This window comes from Urocitellus parryii, chromosome 6, assembly GCF_045843805.1.
Source record: "Urocitellus parryii isolate mUroPar1 chromosome 6, mUroPar1.hap1, whole genome shotgun sequence".
NCBI classification, from domain to species: Eukaryota; Metazoa; Chordata; class Mammalia; order Rodentia; family Sciuridae; genus Urocitellus; species Urocitellus parryii.
Genome location: NC_135536.1, coordinates 121,734,996 through 121,750,919, shown reverse-complemented (window position 1 = coordinate 121,750,919; position 15,924 = coordinate 121,734,996). Strand labels below are relative to the sequence as shown.

At 44.9% G+C, this 15,924-nt stretch overlaps 1 protein-coding gene across 1 annotated transcript; it reads right to left on the bottom strand.

Moving 5' to 3' along the window:
- Positions 1–543: 543 nt before the first annotated feature.
- Positions 544–12,280, bottom strand: Minar1 (membrane integral NOTCH2 associated receptor 1). The gene is made up of 3 exons (XM_026400478.2): positions 9,983–12,280; positions 5,758–6,012; positions 544–741 (listed from the first exon to the last, which is right to left on the bottom strand). Exons 1-3 carry the CDS (start codon positions 12,278–12,280, stop codon positions 544–546), a joined length of 2,751 nt encoding a protein of 916 aa, XP_026256263.1.
- Between the last annotated feature and the right edge of the window lie 3,644 nt (positions 12,281–15,924).

Below are 15,924 nucleotides of genomic sequence, written 5' to 3'. Positions count from 1 at the left end.
AGAATGCAAAGTTGGTAGCCCTTGATAAAAGTCAGCAGGGAAGTAAGATCTTGTGTGGACATACACCCTGTACTTCACCAGCAATGGTCTCAGAGCATTATTACGGAAAAATAGAACCCATCCCCTTTTTCTTTTCACTTTGCTATCACCCTCAGCTTCCCCGGGGAGGCATGTATTAAATATCTTATGTATAACTTATTCCAGGCCAAAAAACATCATCAAAATGGAAAGAATCCAATTAATCTTCCTTTTTTTATTTTTGCTTAGAATATTCACTTTGTATTCACTGATAGTCCATTACATTCTTTTGGTAGGAAAAGATATTGCACTTCTAAAAATGCTTCAGAGTGTAAGTCAAAGCTAATAAGTAGGTAGATTTCTTTCTAGAGTATATACCCTCTGAAGACCTCCTCCGGCATTTGCAGAAAAGTCTCCATGATTTCACCTCTGTTTCAGCAAACGGTTGTCGCACTGCTGCAAGCTCTTCAAACATGGAAGAAGTCATCAGTAGTCCTAAGTTTCATGAATGCAGTGACCACAGGCTCATGATTTCATCGTGCAGATGGGCACAACAATGACAAGGATGACCGTGCACGCGGCAGCAGCGATCAGAGCCGCGATCTTGCAGACCTTGGCACGTCTGAATTCAGCTTCTTTCCGTTTTAGTAACGAATCGTAGCCTGGAGTATAAATATCTTCCATCCAATATTCTAAGTTGTTCGGGTTTAAAGATTCTTGTGTCTAAAAGTGAAGAGAAGATGTTAGAAATAGGATGAATCCTTGATGTCAGGTCAAAGACATTCTGACAGTTGTCACTCCTGAAAGCACTGAAGATGTTGTTGCAGCTGGCAACTAGGTGTGACTGTCAGACACTGCTCCCCTGGCCTTGTGCCTGCCACCAGGGACTCAGCCCGCACACCACAGAGGCACCAGCCCCTTTCTTACTGAAAATGCCATGTGGTTTTTGACACCGAGAAGCCCAAGGATCCTCTATCGACAAGCAAGCAAAATCGGGTCGGGACAGACAAAACTCTAAACTTCAAGGGCATATAACCAAGAGCAGGCTGTCCCCACTGCAAGGGGAAAAAGGAAAGTCACTGAAAAATATTCTCTACCAACAGGCTCTAGGAACAGACCTGCCTGAAGCAAGGCCGTCCTGTTACTCCAAGTCTTCCATTCCTAGAAGAGCTTCTACTGAAAATCAAAGGCACCTCCCAGATAAGCAGTTCAAAGAAAATGTCAAATATTTCAGTTCCAAACATTTGTCTGAGCGGGTCAGGCCACTGCTCAAAGTCAAGTTCTAGAGACCGTCCCCAACCCAGGCCTGTCTTGATGATGACCCTGGACTGGGTGCAGCTTCCCCCAAAGAGATACCCCCCACTGACATCTGTCTCCCAGTCTCCCCATGATTAATGAACTGTCTGCAGGAGAAATATCATATTTAACCTATATTGCTCATGAATCCTATTCCGTGTTGATGGTTATAATCTATTTCCGTGAAGAGAGGCAGTGTTCTCATTTTATGGCAAGCATTTAATAATGTGAGTGTCACATAAAAGCAACAACACATTGCAGTTCCAAGTGAGGTCACCTAAATCTCTGAAACACACATGAAATAACCATTTTAAAGATTTTTCTTGGATTGTTTAATGTTCATAAATACAGGCACATTGTAATTCTCACACACAGCCGATTGAAAAACAAACCTTTCAACACTTTAAAAAAAACTCAGTCGCACCATGTTGTTGATGGTATATTGATGATCCTAATGCGTGCTAGTAATCTTCTGCCTGCCCTCCTGATCTGTTCTTTGCTCTCTGGCTCCTTCTTCTGTGCCCCCAGGAGACTGTCCCATATTAACACATGATGGGGGCTCCCCTGCCCTCTAACTCCCATGTGGGTTAAGTCAGAGGCCACAGGAGGAGAAAAAGGTGGAGGTGGAGGCATTGATTCCCCAGCTCCCTCCCTCCTGGGCTACAGTTTGGCAGCAATTCAGCTCCTACCAGCTCCAGCTCCCAGAGATGTCGGTCTTAGGGATTTCAGAAATAGTTCCCTGCCCTTGGCCTTCAGACCCAACAGTGGTAACAGCTTCTCCCGGGTGCTGGTCCTTGGGTGCTTCACCGGACCTCACTGGCCTCTATCCCTGCTCACACCACTGTGGTGTCCTCTCCGGCCTCCCCTCGCCCCATGGAGCATGCCATCTGTTCTCTGTGGGGTGCTGGCAGCCGGCTGCCATGTGCTCCTCAGGCTCCTCACTCTTCTGTTGCTACCCATCTTCTAGCACAGGCCCTATAGACTGGCCTGCAAGCCAGATCCAACCCACCACCTGTCTTTATACAGCCCTCCAACTCAGAATGCATTTTCTATCTTGAAATGGTTGCCGAAAATCAGAAGAAGAATGTTTCACGGTAAGTGAAAATTATATGAAATGCATATCTCAACATCCAAAAATAAAGTTTAGTTAGCACACAGCCAGGTCCATTCATTGACAAATTGTAGCTGCTTTTGATCTGCAGTGGCAGAGGTGAGCAGTTGTGATAGCAACAGTAGGGCCCATGAAGCCCTAAGTATCTACTCTCTGGCCTCTGTGCTGGTACGTATTGTACCACATCACACAATGGAAAGAGAACGGGCTCCTTCCCCAGTGAGGCATAATGTTTAAACTCTGTGGTTGAATTTTTCAAGTTATCTGGATGGTAGAAGGCTGTGTTAGCCACTCAGGGTACCCATTATGAAAACCAGAAACTCTCAATGTGGGAAAAGTCCTTAAAATGTAGGTGCTCTGTCCAACCCTTTGCAAGAAATTCCTGTAACAGTGTCCCCTACTGGGATCCAGAAGCCTCTAAAGGCTGCTCTGCTCTGGCCATTAGAATGCATGTTCTTGGGCTTCGGCCAACCCCCTCCACATACACACATCTGCCCTCTGTGGACACTTGGGACAGGTCTGCTCTCCTTGGCAATAAAAGCCCTTCATTTGTTGAACAGAAATTCTAGAAGGAAGAGATGAACCCAAGATGGGCTGATTTTCCTGGAAGACTAGTCTGCCATGCTGTGAGGTGCTCATAAGGTTGGTGTGGTAGAGGCTGGACCCACAGCCATCCCTGCCTTGGCACCTTTAAGACAGGCTCAGGCCATTGCTGTTGAAACAACCTGCTCTTCTTCTAATCTTCCCAGGGCTGCTCTGAAAGGTAAACAGACTATACAGGACACATCAGATTGTGTGCCTTGTTTCCGGCTCAGATAGAAGGAAATTGGCTTCCTTTCATAGCTATCTATGCTTTATTATGGGCTAGCATCCTGCCTGTGAAATAAACTATTTTTAATTAGTTTTTTCAATAACTGCAAGCTGTAATGGCACTAAGTAGCAGAGAGGTAATACTGAGGGTCCCAGGGACGCAGGTGAGCGTCCTCAATTGTTAATTAGGCTGCCAAACACTGGAAGTAAAAACAGGTCCATTATGCCTTTGCCTACATCTGCAACTGGGCACCACTGGACAACAAGGGACCCAAAGAAGATTGTCCAGATGCTAAAGCTGACCTAGGACAGTACCTGCATCTCTGCAAAGCAATGAAAACAAATCAGGTGATGTCTTTGCCTCCACCAAGCTCCTGATGCTTGCTCTGCTTGGCTGCAAACACCCTTGCAAAGCACTGAACTCTTTCTTCAGCTTGTGTGACTGAACGCTCTACCCTTTGCATTACATAGTGTCACCTAAAGTACTGCAACCTGGACATCTATTTTTTATTTTTTTATATAATTTGTTTTTATACCTCTAAACATTGGCATTTTTGTTTGGGCTTGGTGGCCCACACCTGTAATTCCAGCAATTCGGAAGGCTGAGACAGGAGAAACACAGGTTCAAGGCCAGCCTCAGCAAGACCCTGTCTCACAACTTTAAAAATTTTAAAAAGGAAAAGGACTGGAGATGTATCTCAGTGGGAAAATAACCTTGGGTTCAAAAATAAAATAATTTAATTAATTAATTAACATTGGCACACTAAAATTGCATATAATTGGAAGGCCTGTATCTTCTCATTCCCTCTCCCTAAACTTAAAAAAAAAAAAAAAAGTTTCTTAGTCTCATGCAATCATCTGACTCTTTCAAGATCATCTCTCTGGCACTGGTGAAATGTGGATTTTTCTACTGGTTTAGCCATTCACACCTCTGGGTTCTTTCTAAGCAGTGGCTTACTGTTGTTGAATATCTATAGATCAAGGTATAGCACTCATGACAAAGCTGCATAGAGACCCACCTGCCAGGGAATCAACTCTTGTCTGACCTGCTTGTCAGCAGGAAGATGACAGGAAAGGTACTGTCCCAAAGGCATAGGTGACATGCAGTACACATGGGGTCATAACATGCATGAAGTAAGAAGGCTGAGAAGGTACTTGGGGGATTAACCTCACTTTCAGGATCTGACCAGAGCATCCCTCTCCCATAATTACATAATTTAGGGCCCCAGATACACAAATGTCATTGCAATCAATGTTTGTGACATGAAGATCCACTACACTCTTATCAACAGAAAAATGAAATGGCACCAAGGTAAAAGAAGAGAAAGAACGGGAGACTTATTGCTGATGGTCCAGTGTGCTTTAGACTCGTCTGACCTGGGGCAAGCTGCCAGGTGCCTCTATTTCCTCATTCTAAACTGGAGAGAGTCTTACCAACTCCTGCCTCCACTGTGCCTGGATGAGAGACTGCTGTGAGAAGCACCATGCGAAGCTGACCGGATCCCAGCCTCCTTTACCCTCCATGCTGAATCTCCCAACGCTCTCCTTTTCAGTGTCTACTTAACTCGGTGGACTTTAGCATATTATTTTCAGTTCTCACAGTGCCACCATAAGTTGGATATTATTATGCCCATGTCATAGATAGAAGCAGGTGAAAAGAACATTTCAGGTTACACGGTGAAGGCGCCCTGGCTTAGAACCCAGTGCTGCTGGAATACAAGTCTTCTCTGCACCATGCCGCCCCTCCTGCAGCCCTCTTTGATTTAGAACAAGGCCACTACAGGAGAGTCTTGCTATTTTGGCCTCTATAAGCAGCTCTTGCCAAGTGCATGGTCATTCTGGATATGACGCACCCTTGGTGCTATGGCCTCGCTGCTCACAAAGCTAAGCCCACAGGTAGGGACGGTGTTTTCTTTGCTTCATGGTGATGTAGAGACACAGATAGATGTGGCGTGAATGAAACTAAGGTGGAGCTGCTCACCAAAATGAAAAGTGTGGCCAAAACCCAGCCCTGCCTGTGGGTGAACAAAAAACATGCCCTCTGGCCACAATGGCATTCACAGAGCTTCTGGGGATGGCTCTTACCTGGGGCTGCTCCATATGGAAACATAATCCATAGCTTGGCTCCCATAAATATGCTTATCCCACGTGCTACATATGGAAGGAGAAATCAGCTTGTATTTCATTAAACAGTTTGGCTCAGGTCTTGTGAGTCAAGATTAGAATCTGCACTTGGTCTTAAACGCATCGTTAGCAAATCAGATGGCCAACAAATAAAAATAAAGCAAGCATCCCCACTGCTAAATGTTTAAAAACAACTACACAAAACAACAATCCCCCTTGTTAGAAAAAAAAAAAGAATCTCCTCTGCTCTCTGATTTATTAGAATTCAGAATTTCATAAGGGGGACCCAGGGAGTTGAAGGGTGAGGGAGTGGGCGGGTCTAAGTCATCCATGACCCATTCCTGCATCTGCCTGCACACTGCAGGGCTCCCCCCCGCCCGGGAGCAGGAAAAGCTCACCTGCAGGTCCAGGGCTGTCAGCTTGCCCTTGTCGCCTGTGTTCCGCGCATACTCCTCAATGGTCCAAGAAGGCTGGCCCCGCTTCACCTCGGCCAGCTCGGTCAGCCGCATGTCCGTGTACAGGGGGTTGCTCTTCATGTGGGCCTTGAGTGAGGTGGGGTAGGGGTGTGGGCTGAACACCTGCTCCACCAGGAAGCCATCTTTGGGCTGCTTGGGCAGTCGGTGCTGTGGGGGGATGTCATACTGCCTGTCAGCCTGCAGAGGGGCACAGAGAATTCCAGAAAAGCAGCACAGGGGCCATCAGATCTCAGGGTGCAGCTTCTTATCACATCCAGGTAGCAACGTGTAGTTACTTAGGAACAAATAGAAAACATACCTGTATTGGGGACATTTCCTAGTAAAAGCTTCTGATTCTAATAGTATGAATACAACCTAATTTTTCCATGCCAGGTTCTTCAATCTGATCCTAACACCATCACTGCCATATTAACACCCATTGCACAGATCCTCCCTTCTATGCACACTACTTGTCTGAAAAGGAAAGGCCAGGAAGAAAGCACATGTCGACTGCCTCTCTAGCAATTATCCCTGGTAGCCGGTGGTCCCTTTCAGAGGCATCTGCAGGCATTCAGGATAAGAGGATAGTCAGGGCAACAGGGTGAAGGTGTGAAGGTGCCTAACACAGCTCACCATCATTTATGTTCTCAGTCCAAGAAACATATCCCTGGACTGTTCTCAGTGGACCTGTTATAATGGAGAACTTCTGATGCTCTCTATTTCTACCTTCAATCCACAAAGATGTCATTTCCTCCAGGCAGCACTTCCTGACCCACCAAGACTGTGATAGCACCCAGGCATGTGACCTCACAGGATGTGCATAGACCTCTCAACCATCATTTGTCACATTGAACAATAACTGCCTGTTTATCCATCTGTCTCCACTGGACTGTGAGTTCCTTGAAGGCAGGCAATTGTTCACCTTGTAATCCTGAATCCAGCAAAATAGACACTGAGTAGAAGACAGTCCATCACTATTTGTGGAAGGGAGAGAAACCAATGATATGGAGTTGAGTTAGCAAAGAGTGTTGTGCATATAATTAACAGAAAAAGACTGGAGTAGAGGAGTGTAGTAAGAAGTAAGAGAAAGGGAATCAGGTTAATTGTCATGAGGGTGACATATCAGGTGTGACATGTGACATGTGATGAACAAATGCATGTGAGTGCGTTGCCCACATGCAAGGGGACCGACTGCCCACCTATCCACAAATCCAGCCCATCGGCTCTTGCTCAAACACAGCTAGCAATTAGCTATTCCAACCCACCACGGCTGTTACACGGACATGAAGAGTGTGGGACAAACTCTGCTAAACCCAAACAAGGAAGTGGGGTTCCCTCTTGTTTTCTATTTCCTCAAAGCCAAGACTCAGAAGAGTCTTCACTGATTTGACCTATTCTTCTAATTTCCATGACTTGACATTCATAGAGCCTCTACCACATGCAGGGCCCACACCAAGCTGAGGACTGGTGAAAATGGCAATAATGACAACCACAACAGCCACTGCAATCGTGATCACAGTTAACCAAGGGCTATGTGCCCAGTGCTAAAGGTGCATTATCTCATTCCATCTTCTCATTAATATCCTGAGGTTGTAACTATAGTTATCCCCATCATGCATGTGCAATCTCAGGTCAGAGGGGTTAAGAGACTGACCCAATGCTGCACAACTAGTAAGTGGTAGAACCAGAATCTGTACCTGTTGGCACTCCTAAGACAGGATGTTTAACTGACCATGTCTGTTCCTACCACTGAGGAGTTTATGTTTTAACTTGGCAATCCGTATATATACACAATATGTATGTTTTAGCCTATTACATCTGAACAAAGACTAGAGATCAAAGGCCACAAATAATCTAGGGAAGCTTCCAGATACCTATGAATTAAGATGCCATGAAGAGTGTGCAGGACTTAGATCAGCACGGAGGAGGGGGTCAGATGTTTCTGATGGAGGAATCATTTGAAGAAAGTTTTAATGATAAAACAGGGCCTGGCCATTATAGATGTTCAATCAGTATTTGCTGAATGGGTGACTGGATGTGAGCATGGTGTTTTAAAGGAAAAATAGGTAGAATCATGGAGGTAGAATAGGCCTCAGGATGTAACAGAACCTTCCTGTGTGTGTATGTGTGGTACATAAAGTCCACAAAGCCTCAAAACCTAAGTTTGAGACTTTCTGCTGAAGGAAATGGGTACCAAGAAGCAGCTGGGAATAGCAGGCACCACGCAACCAGAGAGCAGAGTTTTGGAAAGTAAACACAGCAGTGGTCCATGATGTAGGACAGAAAGCAGAGAGTGGGCCCCCAAGCCCTAGGTGGGGGGTGCTAAGAGCCTGGGTTGTGTGTGGGGTAAATGGAAAGGAAAGAAGAAATGTAGGAAATACCACAAGAGAACAATGCACAGGGCCTAGCAGCTCTACTGGATGTGAGTGAGGCAAAGAGGGAAGTCCAAGGTGAGCAGGGCCATTTTAGCTTTGATGATTGCATGAAATGGTGACCCAATACCCCCAGGAGGGAATCAGCAAGAAAGAACACTGGCTTTCAAGGAACACAAAAGTCTGATTTGAGACCTGTAAGTTTTGATATGTGGGCAAGTCATATGGGGAACTGGCCTGCAGCAATTTGAGACCTGGGACCAAATTGAGAACCCAGGCCAGTTAGCACCATCCTCATCCCAGGGATGGTGAGAGCAGGTAGAAGAAAATAGGGTCACAGAGGCAACAAAATGAAGAAGGCTTTTGTGTGAGGCACATTTCAAATGGCTCTTCCTTGAGCTTGTGGCTATTCCTGTTGGTCAGGTGAAGCCTGGACGTTTAATGGATTGCAGGCGTGGCTAGTTCAGTTTGAATTAGCATTCCTAAGAAGTGCCTGACCACTTCAGACCTCTAAATGGCCACTTTTCAATGCTATCCAAGACCCAGGATTCTATAAACCTGGCTTAGCTGAGTGTCAAGGGCATTGGAACTAGAAGACAAGGACATGTCTGGGCATCTAGTCAGAGTAGCAGCATGGATCATCCTCTGGCCTTTCTCCAACACTATTCATGGAAAACAGATACAGAAAACTGCAGTGGTGACCAGTACTACCCAAGGCTTCTTTGGGGTCAGAAAAAAATGGCTACTTAAATTTTTTCTTTCCCCCGTCTTTGGACCCCGAGAACCTCTTTAGGACCCAGTTTTCCAAGCTTTTCTTTCTTGGTAACATTTTAGAATCTCAGCCTCCTCCTCTAGCTTAGCACCTGTGCATCCCACACCATCCTCACTTCCTGTCCCTGGCAATCCTGTCCTCAGGGACCTCAGCAGCCTCTGTGGTATGACCACTTACCTTGAGAAGCAGGGGAGGGAATGGAGACAAGGACAAACTGAAAATTATCACTTTGGCCAGAAATGGTTCTCTGGAACCCACTCAGAATGAACAGGAGTAGCCACAGGTGCCACTGAAACAAGTCCCTCCTTTTCCACAGGGAATGAGAAAAAGAAAGCATTCGAGTATATGTAACTGCACAGATTCCAGAGCTGATGAGGTGAAGTCTGAGATCAATATGCAAAAGCACTCATGCTCACATTGAAAGCACAGAACAATACAACTATGTAGGGAAAACCAAAGGAAAAGGAAAGGGAGACACCATATTAAGAGTTGCTATTTTTGCATGGGGAACAATGAATCATTTTCTTATTTATCTTCTTACCAACATCTGTCTTACAATGACAGAATTCATGCTTTTGCAAAGGAATATCACACGTGAAACAAAGTCCATAAAAAGGACACACATCAGCAAGCATATTTGCAAAGCATTTTCCCTGCTTGCCTGGCATGGGTCCTGCTGCTTCGAAAAGGACAGAAAGACATCCTTGGTGGTGCCTGTCTGCCCTGACACACCCCTGTTCTGTGAAAATCTGTTCTCACACCACCTGTCCAATATCCCAGCCACACTGTCTACTGCAGGCAACATCTCAGCATGAGCTCCACCTCGCTGACTGACAATTGGCCAAAAAACAGCCTGCCTTCTTGTCCTCTCTGTTCTAATGGGCCAAGCTTGCCAAACCTGGAAGGGTAACTAGCACACAGAGGTGAGGCCTTTTTCTTGCTTTATGGAATATCCCGAGCTTGGAAATACAACCAGGGCTATGATAAAGCCGGTGCCAATTATGGGAACCTAAATTTCAGTTACCTCTTTAGATTTCCGATGCCAGTCCTTATTATCTCCTGGGCCTGCCTCTTTTATCTCCTCCTCATTGAGGCCCATGCGGTTGGTGTAGGTGATGGTACGCCAGTCTCTGGGCGAGTTGGAGATGCTGGCGATCTTGGACTCGGTGGCGCTGTTCTCCTCGGTCAGGGACCTGGAGGATGGCCTGGTGAAGAGGCTTTTTTTTAAGGCCTTGACGCGCAGGCTTTCGCTGTTGCTTCCGCTGGCATCGGAGCAGCACCAGTCCGCGTTGCTCTCCAACTTGGGTCCATGGGAGCCACTGTGTGCACGGAACACCCGGGGAGAGGCGCTGTCATCCGAGGGGGCCTCGCTAGTCAAGGAGTTCAGATCGATCTGCACGTTCACCTTCTCTGGCTGCTGCATCTTCTGATCCAGTTTATTTAGTTTGCCCAGGACCTGGGAGATTTCCTCGCGGACCCCCGACAATGATTCCAGCTTCCGTTCAATTTCACCGATCCTGAGCACCAGTTTGCACACACTGGTCTTCAACTCATCTTCCGAGTGGTGGATGTTTTCGGGCCGGTTGCCCTTGTCTCCCTTGCTGTTGGGGACCCCATTGGCAATTTTGGTGAGGTTGTGCTCTGGGGAACTGTCACAGTCCGACTTATGAAGCTGAGACAAGGACCCGGTGCTGTTATAGCAGGACGACTGTATCACCCCCGTGGAACCACTGATGCTCATGTCGTCGAGGAACCGGAAAATATCACTGATATCGTCACTGACGATTTCAGAGTCGTCGTCGGAGTGCTTCATGTGCCGGTCGCCGTACTTGCCCGGGCCAGAGGCGCACAAGTCTTTGCATTTCTTGGGTTCTAGGACGTGCTGCTCCGTCTGGGTGCCCACGCTACTGGTGTCTGAGCTGAGCTGTCCGCTGGTGCAGCTAATACTCTTGTCTTTAAACTTCTTGATGGCTTCGTGCTTCTCCAGGTCAACAGGGGATGAGATCTCTTTAGATTTGAGCCCATTCTGTTTCACCGCGTAGCCAATGGGGAGAATCGGCTGCTGATCCTTCGGCACCAAGTAAGTGGGGCGCCTGTCTGGGGCTGAAAAATTGGGGGTCTGGCTTCCGGGATTCGGGTAGCGTAGCTTTTCCTCGGAGGGATTTCTATTGAAAAAGGACCGTTCAAAGTCAGGAACTTCCTCTGTATTTAAGCTCCAGCTTTTGGCTGGCCACGGAGTCTGCTTACTGGGCCTCCCCGGACAGCGCCTGGTGTCCTGGGTTCCCATCACAGGAGTGGGTCCGAAATACGTAGACGCTTGAAGGTCATCTAGGCTTTCGTGCTTTACGCGCCTTTTGTCAGGAACGGGGGAATACACTGGGTTCAGGTACTGGCTGTGGTAGGGCATCTCAAAGCTGTGATTAAAGAAGGGTGGCTTGTGGGACTCCTTTCGACTCGGGTGTTCCCCATGCTCAGCCTCTGCTTTGTTGGTAGGATCAACCAAACTAGGGGACACGGTCATGAGATTGTGAAAATCCTCTTTGAAGATGTTCCTTTTCTGGACACAAGACTGAACCACGAAGGGCTCCTCATTGGAGATGAAGGTCTCCTTGATGCTCTGACTGAGGGGCAGGGAGTCTTGGTCTGAAATGGACTCATTCTCAAGGTTCATGGGGAAGTAGGTCCTTTGCATCTCACAGGGCTGAGGGCTGGCCACAGAGTATGGGGCCAGAGCCTGCAGCCTGTCCAGGGAAGCAGCCCGGTTTTTCACCTCTTTGCTGACACCCAACAAGAAGTTGGGCTCCGAGGCAGGGACAAACTGCGGGCAGTCCTTGCAATCCATCTTGCGGCACTTGGATGACTGCCGGGTGGGGTAGCCCCGGCTGAAGGGCCTCTCGCTCAGCTCACAGTTCAGGGGCTCACACTCGGCAGCGTTGCAGATCTCGGTGTCAGACCTGCATGATTCAAAGGACGTCTCCTTCTTGCGACCCTTTTGGCGACCAGTAGGCAGCTTTTCCTTAGCGGCGCCCCCATTCATTTGGATCAGGTTGAATATGGTCACGATGTCTGCTGCCACCATGATTTTCTTGGATTGCTGGTTATTCACAGTGCATTTCATCTTGTCTTTGAATAATGTGGCTGGAAAATTGGGATCGAGACAAGCAGTGTAGAAGAGCACGCTTCTCAGTTTGGCAAGTTGCGACAGATCAAACCGGGCACACAGTGATTTGCACAGGTCCTGATAGGAAACGGTATTTTGCTTGCTGTCCAGTTCCTCCAAGATCTTCACCAAGAAGAGGGAAGTCTCCTGATTGGCCTCCATGATTTAGACTTTCAAAACCTCACTGATGATAGGGAAGCTTCAGTCAGTTCTACAGGGACGACATTGGAAAAGAGAGGGAGGGAAAGAAGGTTATAAACACCAGTGGAACCTTAAGTTCAGCTTGTTATGAACCACTTAAAGAAATACAAAGGAAAACATTTTAATGACTAAACAGTGTATCAAAGGCTTTAAAACTATTCATAGTAATTCCCTTCCCAGGAATCTACCTTAAAGAAATGATCAATGGCAACAATTATGCAAAAAGATGTTCACTTCCAGGGTTTTTACATGGTGAAAAAAATTTAAAAATCCTAAATATCCAAATAATAGGAAATATAGGAATACAACAGGTTATGATATACCATGAAATTTTACAAACACTAAAATTACACCCTATAATGGAACACTATTCATTAGTAGGAAAAGAACAAACTTCTAGTACATGCCATGACATGGATGATTCATGGAGTGAAAGCACCCAGAGTCAAAAGGCTACATACTATATTATACTATATTATACTATATTATACTATATGATTCCGTTATAATGAACTCTGGAAAATAAATCAGTGGTTGCCAGGGGCTGGATGTAAGGGGAGGGGTTGACCTTGAAGACGCACAGAGAAATTTTCCAGAATGATGGACCTGTTCTACATCTTGGTGGTGGTGGCAGTGGTTATGTGACTATATGCATTTGTCAAAACTCATGGAACTAAACACTAAAAAGTGTGCATCTCATTATATGTAAATGGTACCTTAACTTAAAAATGACATAAAACTTTGATTGGCAAAAGAAAACTGTGGTACAATATTGAGTGAAAAAATATGGAAATAAATATGTACATAGAAAGATCTTAGTGATATAAAGTTATATGTTCCTAAAAATGACAATGAAAGTGCATTTAAATGTTAATAGTCATTAAGTTTGAATTTTAAATATACTTTTTTTTCCTAAATTAGTAATCTCTTTTCCAATATTTTATCATGCAAATTTTCAAACATGCAGCAAAGTTGAAAGAGTTTTATAGCGAACACTAATATACCCACCATCTGGATTCTACAATTAACATTTTAATATATTTGCTTGATCACATATCTACCCATCTATCCATCATCAAGCCACCTTATTTTTTATGTACTTTAAAGCAAATTGCAGACATCTGTACATTTCCCCCTAAATACTTTGTCATGCACATCATTACCTCAAGTTCAATAACTATTTAGTTTTCCTTTGCATATAAAATTTACATATAATGAAGATCACAAATTATCAAGTATGCATCAGTTGAAGTTTTGACAGATATGCCTGTGCACTAACCAACACCTCCAGAAAGAAGATGTAAAATGTTCTTATTACTCCAAAAAAGTTCCCTCATACCCTTTCCTGTTCAGTCACTGTTCATTATTTATAAGTGATATGTTATTTGTTCCTTGTTATTTCCCATCCTTTCTAAAATTCTTACAATATACACATATTATTTTGCAGTTGCCAAACAATAACGAATCTTACTTTGGAATGGAATGGAAAAGCCATATTAACTGATGTAGGATGAGAAAATTAAATACATCAAATCAAACGTTTAACAAAATTTCATAGGAGAAGGTGAAATTCCTCATTTATAAACATGGACACAGCTTTTGCAATTCCTGAGGACACAATGAATTACATAATGCATTACTTCCCTGATCCACACTACTTAGACAAGGCGATTTGATAATCGACTTATTGATTTTAAAGCTGACCCAGTCTGTGGGGCCCAGCCCATTTTCTAGGAGAACAGTGCATTTTCTTCAGATTAAATTGTAGCAGCTTGAGGCAATGGGCTCTCTCTCCACCCCAAGGGCAGCTCCTCTAAACAGGCTTTTATAAACATTAGCTTGGTCTCACTCATGAATGTTGAGGGATATGCATAGATCTGTGGCTTACATCTTCCAGTATAGAAAAAGGAATGAAACCCAGACAAGTTCTGTTCCTGCCCAGAATAAGTCACTGGGAATCCCACTTCTCCCACTCAGTGCCCCTGCCCTGCCCAGCCTTCAGCTGCATCTTATTAAAGCATTCTGTGTCAGGATGTTCTGGCTTGCTAAAGGTGGGGACAACCTGTAATGCTTGAATTTCAAGTAAATAAATGGATTTAAATATCAGAGCAGAGGACAAATGAATGCAATTTAGAGAACAGCAACACATGCATATCATATTTTATGGTTGTGGTCATACAAAGCACTTTCCTAGCTACATTTTTCTTTAATCCCTGTAACTACCCTCAGAAGCCTCTTCATTTTTGCTATTACTTTTTGACAGAGGAGGAAACAGGCTTCAGGAACTTAAGGGTCTGGTAGCATCTGGAAGCAACAAGATCTAAAGCCAGGGCTGTCAGCTAGCTCCATGCCCTGCCCCATCATGTGCCTCCCAAGAAAGCCCAGGACTTTGCCATCTCAAATTTCATGCCTACTTTGCATGTCTATAAAGAATTATTGATCCCAGATTTAAAAAAAAAAAAAAACTACTTGAGGGCTGGGGTATGGCTCAGTGGTAGCGCGCTTGCCTCACACACGTGAGGGCCTGGGTTGGATCCTCAATACCACATAAAAATAAATAAATAAAAATAAAGACATTGGTCCATCTACAACTAAAAAAAGATTTTAAAAAAAATTTAAAAAGAACTATTTTAGGAAACCAAGGCTCAATGTCTCCTGAAGTGAATAATGGAAATACAAACACTGTATGAGGCCTAAGTCACTTTTGTCAAAGTTGAAGGTAAAGAGGGGACAGGAAAGATGGTGGATGAGATGGATATCATTACCCTAGGTACATGTATGACTGCACATATGGTGCGATGCTGCATAGTGTACAACCAAAGAAATGAAAAGTTCTGCTGAAATTGTGCACAATGAATCAAAATGCATTCTGCTGTCATATATACCTAATAAAAATAAATTAATTAATTAATTTTAAAAAGTGAAGGTAGGGAATCTATGGATGAAAACAGGTACATGGACACAGGTACTGTGTAGGTGCACATGATGTGGTCCGCCATCAGAGAAACTCCACACAGACCTGCTACACTATACCAATGTATGCAAGGAGGAATAGGAGCAAAGAAAGAATGCATTGAAAAACAAGCTTCCAGGTTCTCTAGCAGAATAATAGACTCAGCCTGCAGCAGGCAGCCATCGGTGGGCTACCTCATTTGACCACACAAACACCTCTCTGCAGATGAGGAAATTGAGGAACTGGGCGATCCAGAGGCCAACACTGGATCAGGGACCTGAGGTCTTCTGGTACTGTTTGAAGAGCACAAGGCTCAACCTTATACTAAGGGTAGGTAGAGTGTCCACCACTGAGGGACAGTAGTGAATGGGGGAGGCCCCTTTGGACTGACCTACTATGTGAGATCAGCTTGGGAAAATGACTCCGTTGTATACAAAGAGCAAGACACACTTGCCTAAAACACAAATTTGTCCTCTCCATTATTACATTTTTGACTTCTTGAATCACATGCTTCCAGGGACCCTCATTAGACCCGTGAGTTACTGCCTGTGTCTGGATTATGCACCACCTCAGAGGGAAAATAACAAGTTGGCTGTGGGACTCATTATCCAGCTTTTTATTAAATAAGAAGAAAGCTCATGAACTGATTCCA